Genomic DNA, 13,892 nt, shown 5'->3' with positions numbered 1-13,892 from the left:
CTGACTCATTCTCCATGCTGCACCCATTATGGCCAGTCTAGCTGCCATGGATTTTGTGTTCTCCTTGACATCCTTCAGAATTGCATTTTGGTCCATCCCAAACAAAAGAGGAAGCAGATCTGCCTGATCTGCCTCCTGTTTAGGAACAGGGAGCCTCACACTATGAGGAAGCCCTGCATCTGGCCCAGCACTCTGATGTAGCAGCCTGTCACGTCACATTTTCCCTTCCAAGAACTGATCCCATTCCAGACTGCAAGTACTCTGGGGCTTCTGCCCCCACTAGTCTGACTGGAAAGTTTACCAGGATTGAAGTGCTGAGCACTTAAATGCTTCCCACTTGCGTTTATTCATGGCCAGTTTAAATACCTTTCTTTATAAATCTGGTCCTTTCTGCTTAAATAGCTCTTCTTTCCTCTGTTTGTTATTTATTTCTTATCTGATGTTCAATGAAAAAACAAGTTACCTTTCTGCAGTCCCCACAGACTTAAGTGCCAGCCTTCAGCTGTACAACTAAGTAAAGAAATTTTTTAGTCTTTGCTTGTAAGCTAATTTCTTTCTTCCCTCCTGACTCCACTCATTCTCCACATCTCGAGTTTGAGCTGATGGGTCTCAAGTTAACAACACTGTGCAAGGAACACTTTAGGGTTAGTCTCGCCAACACCTCTTACAGCTCCCTTTTCCAAATGGAAATATGTTGCGGGATGCTTCCAAGTAGTACAATCTGTTTAAAATCAACCTGCAATAGATTTCATTGAATCACCACCTGGAAGGCCCCCTGCACCAAAACACATTCCTGGTGCCCATGGTCCATGGCTAGGTGCAGAGGGTCCCTTCCCTCTCTGCACAACAAGGCCCATTTCCATTTTTCCTGACAGCGCCTCCAAGCCGCCCACCTCACAAAAGCTGCTTTAGGCCTTTGAGCGTCCTTGGTGCAGCAGCCCTGCCCTGCTGAGGGCCCTGTGGGGACACCTCCAGTCCTGCCTCTCTCAGAGGCTCGCTTACCCTCGGGGCAGTGTTCCACACCGGCGCCTTTGACTCCGCAGCAGCGCACACATCTCAAAGGGTCTTGGAGGAAATCACCCTGCGGCCTGCAGCGCCCTGAGGAGGGACCGCCTCTGGCGTCCTGCCTACCCCCTTCAAAGGGGTTATAACCCCTGGCTGGGCTCCACAGCCCGAGTGTGTACAAGTGGGGGAACAAGATTCCTCCATTTAGGATTGGATTTCAGCACAACATCGCTGGGATGCAGCACTGAGGCAGCGTGGGGCCAGCGCGATGGGAACCGGGGCTGGGCCGGAGCTGCCGGGGCACCATGTCCAGGAGGGAGCCTTGCCAGAGGCATGGCCGTCGTGCCTCTCACAAACACAAACAGCTCTCCAGGTCCTGTTCACCCCCACAAAACACAGAGACGCCCTGTGATTATTTCCCAAGGTGTGTGTCAGTCGGCTTGGCGGGGTAGGTTGCCCACTGGGTGCTTTGCTGAGGGAGAATGAAGGCATCAGGCCACGGCTCAGGTGGGGTGAGCAGGTGGGGAGTAGCTGCTCGTCCTCACTGTCCTCCTGTTACCGCAGCCCTTCTCCCCACAAAGGGTCATTTGTACGGATGGCAAAGGCCCAGAGCAGAAAAGGGAGGAGGGTTTCCCCACCCTCCTACTTTTGGAGGTATAACCTACCTCGGCTGTTACAAGATCTCTTTTCTGTCGAGTTGCATTAGACTCAGCTCTGGAAGAAAACAAAAAGGATCTTGTATTATCAAAGGTCCCTGGAGCAACCTGAATAAGCAAGTCCCCAGAGAGAAGTGTTTCTCTCTGATTACCATCACTTTATCAAAGAGGTCTTTCTTGGGTTAACATTTAAAAAGGTGATTCTTGTTTTTTTTTTCGTCAGTGTCTCATTTTACAGAATTGGGAGGCACTCCAATCTCTGCAGGGAGGTACCTGGAGCTTTGGGGAGACCTAAATAGGCAAAACAGACTTACACAACAGGATACAAATTGTAAACCAGCTTCACATTTATTTCATGCTGCATGTCAGTGGCTACATGTTCCCCAGAGTGTTGCTTGAATATACTCTGATGGTTCTTTTGATAGCAAGAGATGACTCTCCAGCCGGAGCCGACTTTAATTTGTGATTAAGTTTAGAAACAAGGGCATCAAACTATAAAACACACTTAGTTCTATCAACACTTCATGATGGCATATCATTTGACGTGCCTGTGTGTCCGCTAGATGTATTAGAAGTCATAAGACACACAAAGCTACGTCCAACTTGATGCTTCCATTGAAATTGATGGCATAGATCCCATTTAATTCAATGGGATCAGGAACATTGCCTAGTTTGGGTTTTGTTTGGATTTCAGCTTCTATGTGAAAATTAGTATTGAAAATGTTTATTTTAAGGCTGTATAGCACTTACTTCTCTGTGCTTCAAATAGCAGCTAGGATTTTATCATGCAGTTAAAACTGTAGATGGATACTCATTTAATGTATTTTTCCAGTCATGAAATCATGATCTCATGCTGTTTTCATTCCATTATTCCTCTAAGCTTTCTCGAGACCATAGAAGTATCATTTTTCATAAGGACCTCCATTTTTCAAACAGAGGACCCATGCCCATTACGTAAATACTTGGGACAGAGTTGTAAACATTCTGAAAGTGTGTTCTACATCCAATCTACATGTAGATGACATTTTACACATTGAATTCAAGGTTATATTTTACTTTCTAACTTTCACTGCATTGTATTTGCTCATTCTTGTTGTAGGACTTGACAAATAAGGAATAAAAACTTACCTCAAAGTTCTTCTCAAAAGAGGAAGCTTGCAATAAGATCCTGTAGATTAAAAAATCACAAAGTAAAACTTTTTTCTACAGCATCACTCTGCCCTTGGCAAGCAATGTCAAGTTTAAAACAACATTATTGAATTTTAGGGTTTAAGAATCCTGAGTTTTGCAGGGCACCTTTGTAGAAGCTCTGTATCCAAGGAATGTAGCGCTATATGCACTCCTTCCTCAGAATTTGATTCTCTCACACAGTCTTTACCTGCAGGTTTTCGTGGTTGTGGTTTCAGTACCTGCTACCATGAAGAAGTAAAAAGAGCTCATAGTTCCTTAGAGGCTCAGAACAAAAAAATAGAAGAGCTAAACAGGTAAAATAGAACAGGTACCCAGAGCTTTTCAGAATCAAACCTCCAGAGTTATAATATTTTTCTGACTGTTGCTTGTAAGACTGAATTGTAAATCATTTTAAATTAGTCCATGCTTAGAACAAGCCAGCAAATAAACAAAATGGAACAAAACCACAAAAAAACTGTTTATATTATATTAGAAGTATTTATACTTGTAGCAAGGAAACTATATCTAAGATCCAGTTGCATTATATAGAAAATAAAAAAAATTCTATAACTAAAAGAGCAATTATTTACCCTGGCAGTCTAAAAACGTTTAAACAAACTGCAGGTGCAGTCTGTTCAAATAAAATCTTACTTTGTTGGAAACCATTAAATGCTACTCATCTGACAATAATAGCAAGAAAGGCAAGAAAGTTAGACTTTGTTCATAAATAATTGTTTTCTAACAAATTCAGATGTAAAAATTGACTCTTAAAAAGAATTTATATTTTAGTTTCTGCACCTGTGAGAGAGAATGATGATTTATACTTGTTTAAATTGCATTTACAAATTCCAGCAAAGTCAAAAAAAAAGGATAGAAAAAATAACTAGCTGTAATATTAAAAAATTTAGAAAAAATATTTGTAAAAATTAGTATTACTACAAAAAAATAGAATAAAATTCTTACCTTGCAAAGTGGACAGCAGTGAATGAAGCAAGAATATACTCCACGGTATCATTAAACTGAGCTTTCCTACAATGTTCATTTCAGTATAAGTTGGAAAAAGGGAATTTATCCAAATTAATGGCTTTGATTATGGGGCATCTTACAACTGTGTATTTCTACAGTGTATTTAAATCCTTTAGAGGTTAGATAATTGGACTCATTACTTAAAATAATGCAATGCAAAAGAGGAAAAGAGCAGGAGACAACAAGCGTGGAAGCTACATACAGCTCCAGGAGCCTTGCGAGTGTTGCGTACAACTTCCTGGCTGCATGTCTCTCATTAGCAATGCATGGTAGCTCCTCAGCACAGTCTGTATTAGTTACACTTCCACCAGACCTGCGAGTATTACTCTCCTGTTGAGTTGAATTGGCCCTTTATAACACAGCAGACAATGACAGAAATGTTGCCATGTCATGGTGGTTTGAGAGATCCTTCTGTCGTCACACACCTTTGTGTGCATTGAGGCTTGAGCTGAGGGCTATTCTCTACTCCTTAGTACAGCAAAAATTTTTTGCAAGACCCTGAAATAATACCATTGTATAATTATAACTACATGGTTTTACATATGAACATGTTAATGTTTTTTCTCTGTCCTGAAAGGAGGGAAATAAACTTCTATTAAATAATACATCTGGCTTTTTAAGAATATTCTGGATGCCTTTCTGGGTATAGTTTGCTTATAGCACAAAAAAAGGCTTCTCAGAGGATAATTATATTTTGGTCTTAAAAAATCATGTTATGAACACTTCACATTAGGAAAAAGGAGAAAGCAGTCAACAGGGCCAAAGGGTTTAATTTCTAATTGTCATTAAAATATATAACCATAATTTTACCAAAATTAAAAATTGTCATGTTTTAAACTGAAAGTATCTTACCTGCTTTACCATAATGTAAACAGAATCATCAGAAAGCACAGTGTTAAAGACACTTACAATGCTACTTGAAATTGTTGATGATCATTTTATTTTGCAAAGCCTATCTTTTGCCTACTCTCCATTCTTCCCAGGAGGTAATTTGTGAGACCCTCTGAGCATGCTACAGAAGTTGTGGTTGAACCTAAACAAAATTTAGAAGTTGATGACCTCTCTTGGGTAAGAAGTTCTCCCATCCTTTCTTCTAGCTCTTTCTCTTTCCTGCTCCTCAGATGGACCAGAGAAAGCAAATGAAAACTCAGCCTCACTAAGCACAGACAAGAACAAAACCCTGTGTCCACGCAGCAGCCAGCAGCACTGGTGAAGGTGTGGGATCACTGATGGCACAAGGGTACTTATTGGAAACTGATGTGTAACACTATGCCCTGCGAGGAGTATTTAAGAGCTATTTTATTTTTAAGAACTATGTTGGATCTGAGAAGCTGACATTCTCTTAGTTGCATTTCAAGAGTGTTTTGCTTTGTTTTTAACTCTATGGGAGTAGCTATGGTGTGTTCCCATGGGTTGGCTGTTTGTCTGCAGCTGGACTGCATCTCGCAGCTCAGTTGCACCTGCAGTACGTGATCCAAAACCACTCCACACCACAAACAGAAGCAAAAAAGTGAATTCCTAGGCCATATGGAAACATTGATATAGTCACTCACAGACTTTTCATTCTTTTGTGAGAACTTATAGGAAATAGACTTTCACCATCTCATAAACCTACTCTCAAGACTGCTGTCGAGATGAAACCAAGCATTACATCTTCCAAATTCCTTTACGGGTCTCTCTGTTATCTTACTGTCAAGCTAAGTCTGGTTTAGAAACTCTTTAGAAACTCAAACTCCTTTGAGAAATCTGATCTGGGATTTCTCCCTTTCTCAAGAGTGTATTTCTCACTATGCTTCATATGCAGTTTCTCAACTAAATTAATATAATATTAATAGGAATGAACTCTTTTGGTTATACAGGGAAAAAAAGCTATCCAAAATAGCATTTATGTGAGTTTTGTTTGGTTTTGGGATTTCTTTTAACAGTTTTTCTATAGCAAAGTTGGTATATGTAGTATTTCACAGTTGTTTAACTTCTAATATTTCAAAATAGGCCAAGCCTTACTATCTGCAAAGGAACTTTGTAAGAGTTAAAGCAATAGACTTCATAAAGTTTAGACATCTCAGCCCCAAGGCAAGGTAGGAAACAGCAAAGTCCCAAGCACATTAAGGATGTCAGCTAAGGCAAAAGAATTATTCAACCAAGTACTCTGAACTGTAACTCAGAGGACTATATTAAGAAAGAGATTAAAAAATCAAATCAAATTATATCAAGTCAACAACACTTAATATCTACACAAGTATTAGAATACTAACAAGACTAGCACTTCTGAAAAAACTTGAAAAAATGCGCTGGAAAATAATTGCTTTTGTAAGAAAACAAGCACAATACAGAACACATTTGTCCACACTTTAAAAATGCCAGTTACATTTTTAAGTTACAGATTTTTTTTTCAAAAGTAAAATTTAAACATTTAAGCAGTAATATATTTGTACATTGAAGTCAAAATAAATTTTCTCCAAATTTTCCAACATATTGTTTCAGAGGACTCAAAGTTATACACAGATCACAATGCTGATCAGGATTATAAACAATGGATAAGGAAATAACTGCCTTCTGTGCCATGGGCTGGCAAGCTTACCCTGGTTTGAAAGGGGGTCCACTGTCATTGTCAACAAAACATGGTATTTTCAATAAAGAATTCAATTTTATTGTGAATTCAATTTTGTCGTGCACAGATGATCTTCTAAGGATTAGCATTGCTGAAACTAATGAAAGAGCTGGACTATACAAGGTGAGGATCCTTTCCTCTTTTCTGAGAACCATCTCCCCAGCTGCTCAAGAACCTTCCTAATGGTTTGAAGATCAAACTCCTACTATTTTTCTGGGGATGTGTTTCTCTGGCCAGAGTGGATGCTTAATGACAAGTGCTTGATTACCATCCCTGAAGAATCAGGACAGGAGGAAAGGAGACATTTTTACTAACACCTTCAAACTTTACAGTGGTTAGTTCCCCAATGAAGTTAAGCCATCTAGTGGGTGGTCAGTCAGCAACCTCTCAGAATAAAAATCTTCAGCCATCCAGGCAGACAGCAGTCCAATTCTACAAACATTTCTCATTTAGAAAGCAAGTGTGTGGGAATGACATCACTCTGCAGGATTAATGGGGAATTTTTATAGGATCAGAGTTCCATTCAGATTGCATTTTTATTACATTAAGAGTCTTCTGGTTGAAGAAATGACATGCAGATATCATCTCTGAATATATTAGTAGCAATGCGAGTTTTATTTTCAGCCTTCCCACAAAAGAACAGCAAAACAATAATCCCCAATTGTTACAAGCTGTTTCTGTGAGCAAAAAAAGATTCATCAGGCTTCCTCATAACTGTGAAATCCAGCCCTAAGGTTACTGGCATCAGGTATTCAATCACCCCCTGCCTCATTAAGTTTCACACCACCACAACTTTGCATCATCTCTGTTCCCCTCCATCCCACAGATCTAACAGCCAGACAAGAATCAGTTTTGGACAAGCTACAGCATAGAGTATGTATGTGCCAACTGGCAGGCCTGGAAGCATCTCCTAAGCAATGAGTGAGCCATTGCTTTTCAGTCACTCAGCCAAACTAGAGACTTTATTTTCCCTCAGCTGAAGCTAATTAACATCAAGACACAAGTTTTCACAAAACTCATAGGAATTCAAGCGATCAAACTCAAACTTAGCTCTGCATAGCATCTTTTCCTGGGAACACCAAGCCAGGAGGCTGAGCGTGGCAGTTTTCAGCAGCCCAAGAGCTTAGAGTACAGGAAAGGGGAACTGAAGAAAGCAGACCATGCATCTAGTCAGACAGGAGTCTGGGATGTAGTATCCCATTTGCTTCGTAAAACCACATAGTCCTGGTATATAAATTGGTGATAGAACATAGTCTCCTCCACTTCAACAGGAGCATGAGAGGTTTGAATACAAGCATTGCACTTCTATTCTAATCACAGAATGCAGTTACTTCACAGCAGAAACTGACAGCTAAAACGGGGAGATGGATGCAGAATTCCTTTTTTAGAAGGAATTTGTTTGCTACGCATTTAACTCTTGAGTAACTGTGAGGATACCTTTAATACTCTTCTACAGAAAAAACAGACCTCATGACAAATGCTTAACATTAATAAAAAGCTGTAACCACCTGTTAATATTAAACTAGAGCAAAAGGGTGGATTTTACTATTCATTCCAATTCCCCAACACACAAGGGAAGCTGGTTTGTGTTGACTGAGCACACTGAAAAAACATTTCCCATTAAGCAAATTAGAATAAAATACTAAGAGAAAAGCCCAACATTTAAAAATCTCCAACCAAGGTGCTCCTATGTCAATTCCAGTAATGCCATACAAGCATAGACATTAAAATACGAGGCCTGGAGAGGAATAGAGCAGTAGCTGCACTCTCAGTGTCTTAATCTCCAGTATTTCTTCCAGCTCCACTCCAAACTGGTTTACAAACACATGAAACAACAGCTCAGGGCTGTACTCACACCAGTTGGGACAGTTTGTACCCACAGCCTCATTCCATTACTTGCATCTCTTCCAAAGGACAGAATGAGTCTTTGTAAGACTCTTGTTGGCCCATCCCACATTTACTCAGAATTTACTTTTTGTCCTTGGGTAAATGGACAGGATCTGAAACTTCTCCTACATTTAATATGCACATCCTGTAGCCAAATTTTTGAAAATTACTTTCCAACTCACTTTTTTCACCCTTGCTTCCTTCCAGGCTTTCAAATTGTCTCACCTAGCTCATAACATTAGCAGTTACTCCTCTCAGCTTGTACTGTGTGAACATATGGTTGAAGTACTAATCACTCAGACCTAATCTTAAAACATAAAATCCTTTATCTATTTTTACAAAACACTAGAAGTATTTTTAAGTTTCCTACATTCAGATGTACTAGTCCAGGACTCAGACTTTGCATTATCTGGTAATGCAAGAGCTCAACACACCTCCCTCCCCTGCCCCCATAATTATTTTGGTTTTCACAATGTTAACAACCAGAAGGGTAAAGACTGAAATGGTCCAGTCTTGTTGCACGTGCCTGCAAAATCCAGGATGTGAGCCTTCTTTATGTTTGAATAACCACACGTTCCTCAACAGAATAAAGATATTCTTTACTCCTAAAACCCTACCTATCAGAATTACTATGAAAGGATAAAAAAAGAACTGCCATAACCCTCTGATTCTACTGTAATACAAATCCCTTTCTGTATCAATCTTAACACACAGTGAAAAAATCTATTTACCCACCCAAGAAAAGGCAATTTAGAAACATGAAAATTATCAAATTCTTTCTGTTTATTGACTGCCACATGACTAGAGACCAATTTTAACGGTAAGACTTCTGGTAGCGTGCACGAGCACCAGGTCCTCCAAATTTCTTGGATTCACAACGGCGAGGATCTGCAACAAGCAGAGTCCTATCATACTGGATAAGAATATCCTTGATCTCTTTCTTGGAAGCTTCATCAACATCTGTTCAAAAAATAAATAAAAAACAATCTTTAGTTTAAGCAGTTTCATATGGAACAAATCCATATTAGTATTTCTTGCAATAAAACAACCAAAAAGCCATACACTTCCACTTGAAGCTAATAAAACAATCAAAGTTACTTACATTTTTGATAGTAAGCCACCAAAGCTTTGGAAATAGCTTGACGGATAGCTGTTAAACAAAGATAAAATATCAGTAACGATTGCAAATCTATTTAAAATCTAAACACAAAGTGCTAGTTATCTGAGAAATTTGCTATTTTGTTCGCTGCCAAATTGCCTTTTCTCTCTTTAATATCCCCTCCCACATAGTCCACGTGACCCTTACTTTGGCAAATCTTAAGGAATCTGTGCCAAGAGGCCACCCACAGTTCATTTGTAGATTTGACAGCTGCCAGCTAGCCAAGAAATTGCACAAGGGCTGTCAGATCACCTTCTCTCTGAGTACTAATGTTGGTTCATCTTCTGTCTACAAGCAGTCAATTTTCAAAATCTTTAAAACACAGTTCTCTGAAATGTCTATACTTTTCAACAAAGATAAAATTGATTGTGTGTTGAAAGACTAAGGATGCAAAAGGGACAACAGGATGGTCTGACTGCTAGAACACAGCAATACAAACGAACTAGCACAGTAACAGTAATCAGAACTCAAACCAGAAGAATGGGAGAAACTGTCAGGATGTTGTTACACTTAACTGTGAAAATATTAACATCAGGATTTTGACGAAAATATGAATGTTCTGAAAAACAAATGGTATTGAGTTTCTCCTGAAATTTGCCTGTTTTTTATGCAGCCTCAGCTCCATTTCACTAACTACATTCAAATGAAGAGCAGAACAAATCTATCTTTTGTAAAGATGAACTCATAAGAACAGCTAATGCAAATATATTCCCAGCCTTCCCTGCAAGGAGAAAACTGCCTAGCTTTGCTCATACTGGAAAGAAGCTTCTGAACAACATGGAAATATACAACTATGGATATAATTTCTAACGCTAAACCCCTCCTGTAATCTTTGTGCTCAGTCACCTTTAAACTATCCTGTCACTTCACAATGTATAGGTAGCTGCTGTACATTTTGTCAAAACTTCATTTTGCTTTACTCAGCTTATTCTGTTGCAGCTTTGCACATAAAAATATAATCAACTACATTTGCACAGCAGAGAAACAGTTTGGCAAGTCACTGTTCCAAACTTAAGCCTCATAAATATGTGGCTGCATTGGGTCTGGCTGAGATGAGTTTCCTGTGACAGTTCTCACTCGGTTTGTGTTCTGGCTACAGCCAAGCAGTGCTTGCACAGCATCAAGGCCATGCCTACAAGATATCTCCATCACCACTAGGCTACGAGTGGGCAAGATCTTGAGGAAACATAGCCAGGACAGCTGATATCCAAACTGACCAGAGGGGATATTCCATACCAGAGGATGTCTGCTCAGCAGTAAAACCAAAGGAAGAGCAACTGCCACAGGTATTGAGGCCCCTTCCCAGGAAGTGGCTGAACACTGCCTGCTGATGGAAGCCTTTAGTTTTCCTTTGCTTAAGTGCACAGCCTTTACTTTTACTTTATTAATCTTCATTCAAGTTGACCCACAAGGTTTTTCAATCTTATTTTCTTCCCCTCCCCATCAAGATAAGGAGAGTAGTGATAGAGCAGCGTGGTGGGCACCAGGCACCCAGCCAGTGTCAACTCACTACAGTGGCTTTACCCATTCCAGCCCACTCCAGAAATCCCACCAAAAACCTTACCATAGATTTGTGCTACGTGGCCACCACCCTTCACACGGACTCTGATGTCAACACCAGCAAACCGTTCCTTCCCCAGAAGGAGGACAGGTTCAAGCAGCTGGGAAACAAAACACAAAGAAAATTCCTTTGTAACGAGGATCAGAGCTTGCAGTTGCTTTACCAAATGTGATGTCATTGAATCTTCTGAAAAATAGAGCCTTGATTTTAAAAGCACACACCCAGGTCAAGTACACCTCTTGCAGAGTTCTTTGACATGTACTAGCGCTGTCATAAGACACATTTACTGAAATCTTTAGTTTATTTAAGCTTCAAATATCTTAGCAGCAAAGCACATGTACATGGGAATTAAGAACAAGAGAACAGTCTAACTAGAATGCCACAACTACCTACAAAAAATAAGTCAAGTTCATTAAAACTGAAGACCTAGAGTAGTTTGTAGGCAGTTTTCTTCACTATTTATTATATTTTATAGTTATCTAGACAGTTTCAGATTCTGTCAGCATTGTTCAGCAGCTACTGTATAAAGTTCTAAATAACCTTTTTAAAATGAGAGCTTCAAGTCACCCATTTTAGTTTAGAAATTGGATAGGAAATGCAAAAAATACTTCACATTAAATGAAATCCATTAAGCAAACACACCCCCCCCCCCCCCCCAATCACAGAAGCACAGTTTACTGAGTTTTCATAACAGCATTTGTATTTTAGCTAAGCAACCAAAAATTTGGTACTTTCAGTAGGACAAGCCACTTGTCTCCAGTGTGAAGCAGGTACATGCATAAAAAGGGATGCAGGGCAGACGTTGGGTGGATGCTTACTTTATACTGCAGAGTTCTGGGCTCAATCATTTCCAGAGGTCTTCCATTAACTTTAATGAGGCCATTTCCTCTCTTGCAGTGGGCAACAGCAGTTGCAGTTTTCTAAAAATCCAAAGGTGTATGAACACAGCGTTTTATTTTTGCACAAGCAGCAGGAACATCAATTTAACAATCGACAGTCCTAGTCTTATGCCCCAGACTAACATTATGCACTAAACAGTATCTCTCTCTACATTTCCTGGTATAATCAGTATTAAAACAAAATCTAAAAAAAAGTTTCAGTGTCTGATTTATAGTTACAAGACTTAGTTGTATACGAAGGAAAGATCCCTCTGTTCTACAACACCGTAGTTTTGTGGCTCGTTTTCTCACAAGACACTGGTACCGTGAATTATTCGAGACACTTTATTCCATCCAAAAGGGCGAGCTTTACCTCCCCTCACAACGTGCCCCTCGGATACCGGCAATGGTAAGCCAGGCCGCTGTGGACTGCGGCGACCACTCCGTTAGACTCCGCTGAGAGGCCGCCCAGACCCACCCGCGAGGGGAGCAAAGCCTTCCCCACAGCCAGGAACACGGCGCGCTGCGGCAGCCCCGGCGCGGGACACGTGGGCTGCGCGGCGGGACTCCCCCCGCCGGCCCTCCCGCGGCCAAGCCCCGCCGCACGGCCCCGGTGAGGAGCTGCGGCCGAGACACCCCGAGCGCGAACGGCCCAAAGGCGCGGGCCAGCCCGGCAGCGACGAGCAGATGGTGCAGGCCGCCAGGCCCGCGCCTCACCTTTCGTCCGAAGACCTGGACGCTCTGCAGGGGACCCTTGGCCGGCATGGCTGTTCCTGCAAGAGAGACGGAGCGGCGTGAGCGCGGGCGGGCGCGGGGGCGCGGGCGTGGGCGCGGGCGGCCGGAGCGCCCCGACACTCACCCGTCTTCGGCGGCGGCTCCGCGGAAAGGCCGTACGGGGCTTCCGGGCCTCGAAACAGGGGCGCCGCGCCGCAAAGCGCAACGCCATCACTTCCGGCAGCGCGACAGAGAGTGCGGCCGCCTCGGCCCCGGCAGGCGCGCTTGGCGGCCCCCCGGCGGGCGGGCCCGGCCCGAGCTCGGCCCGGCCGTGGAAGCGCTGCGGGAACCGGGCACAGAGAGCCGGGGAACCGGGCACAGAGAGCCGGGACACCGGGCACAGAGAGCCTGGACACCCGCCAGGGCCCGCTCCGTTGCTGGCACTGCTGGGCGCTTTGCTGCGTCCCAGGCACAAAGCAGAACCCAGGTGGGCTTCTGCTGTAAGGAGAGCAAAATGATGCCATGCCCGAACAGTCTTACAGTCGCTCTTTGAACCTCCTAGAGATGCCACAATACAAACTCCATGGCTTTTATAACTTTGAACTCTGGGAAGCTGGAGAAGATGAAGCAGTAAGCCCTGTATTCGCTTCTAGCACTGTACACTGGCACATACTCAGAAAATGCCTTTTACCCACTTAAATACTCAGTGATGGTTATATTTAAAATCAACTCAGAGTTCTCTTTAGATTTAGTGCACTCAGGGAACCTCATCAAATTCATCTTCTGTTTCCGTTTATTCCTTCTTTAATATCTGTCATAAAGCATGGAATTTAAGTCACTTTCAGACTGAAAATATTGTACTTCTAATGCAGTAGTATGTAGTACGTGAAATTTTCTGGAAGGACAAAAGGAGAATCTGTTGATGAAGCAAGGTCACGCTTCTTAGACATTTTAAATGATAGAGATTTAAATTACTATGATGATTAGAAAGTTGACTGTTCAAATGAAACAATCAGTTCCTTTGTCTTTGGACAGGATTTTAAATACTGAACATTAGTCATCAGTCATGTGAGGATTTAAACAAGCACTTAGCTTTATGCAATTTGAGTGATTAGTTCTGTTCAAATGAATAGGACTGTGCAGAACATGTAAGATTTAGCACATCTCAAACCTTCAGTTGTACAAAGCTTTAACATGTGATCCAAACAGTGATTTATTTCTTTAA

At 41.6% G+C, this 13,892-nt stretch overlaps 2 protein-coding genes across 2 annotated transcripts in view; both read right to left on the bottom strand.

Annotated features, from left to right (window-relative positions):
* OTOGL (otogelin like) overlaps positions 1-3,876 on the bottom strand; it is a gene marked incomplete at its 3' end in the record, with an annotated part of 88,768 nt that extends 84,892 nt beyond the window's left edge. The window contains exons 1-3 of the mRNA XM_084205440.1: positions 3,795-3,876; positions 2,790-2,829; positions 1,671-1,719 (exon numbers count right to left, since the gene is read on the bottom strand). Coding sequence (XP_084061566.1) covers positions 1,671-1,719; positions 2,790-2,829; positions 3,795-3,873 — 168 coding nt within the window. The 5' untranslated portion in view covers positions 3,874-3,876. The remainder of the gene's footprint in view (positions 1-1,670; positions 1,720-2,789; positions 2,830-3,794) is intronic.
* A 5,234-nt stretch (positions 3,877-9,110) lies between these two features.
* RPS16 (ribosomal protein S16) lies at positions 9,111-12,862 on the bottom strand. Its single transcript, XM_084206928.1, has 6 exons — positions 12,813-12,862; positions 12,671-12,726; positions 11,894-11,995; positions 11,079-11,175; positions 9,458-9,505; positions 9,111-9,315 (listed from the first exon to the last, which is right to left on the bottom strand). The coding sequence occupies exons 2-6, from the start codon at positions 12,716-12,718 to the stop codon at positions 9,170-9,172; spliced, it is 441 nt and encodes a 146-aa protein (XP_084063054.1). The 5' UTR covers positions 12,719-12,726; positions 12,813-12,862; the 3' UTR covers positions 9,111-9,169.
* Between the last annotated feature and the right edge of the window lie 1,030 nt (positions 12,863-13,892).

This window comes from Fringilla coelebs (assembly GCF_963513975.1).
Source record: "Fringilla coelebs genome assembly, chromosome: 5".
NCBI classification, from domain to species: Eukaryota; Metazoa; Chordata; class Aves; order Passeriformes; family Fringillidae; genus Fringilla; species Fringilla coelebs.
This window is presented reverse-complemented; position numbering and strand designations above follow the sequence as displayed.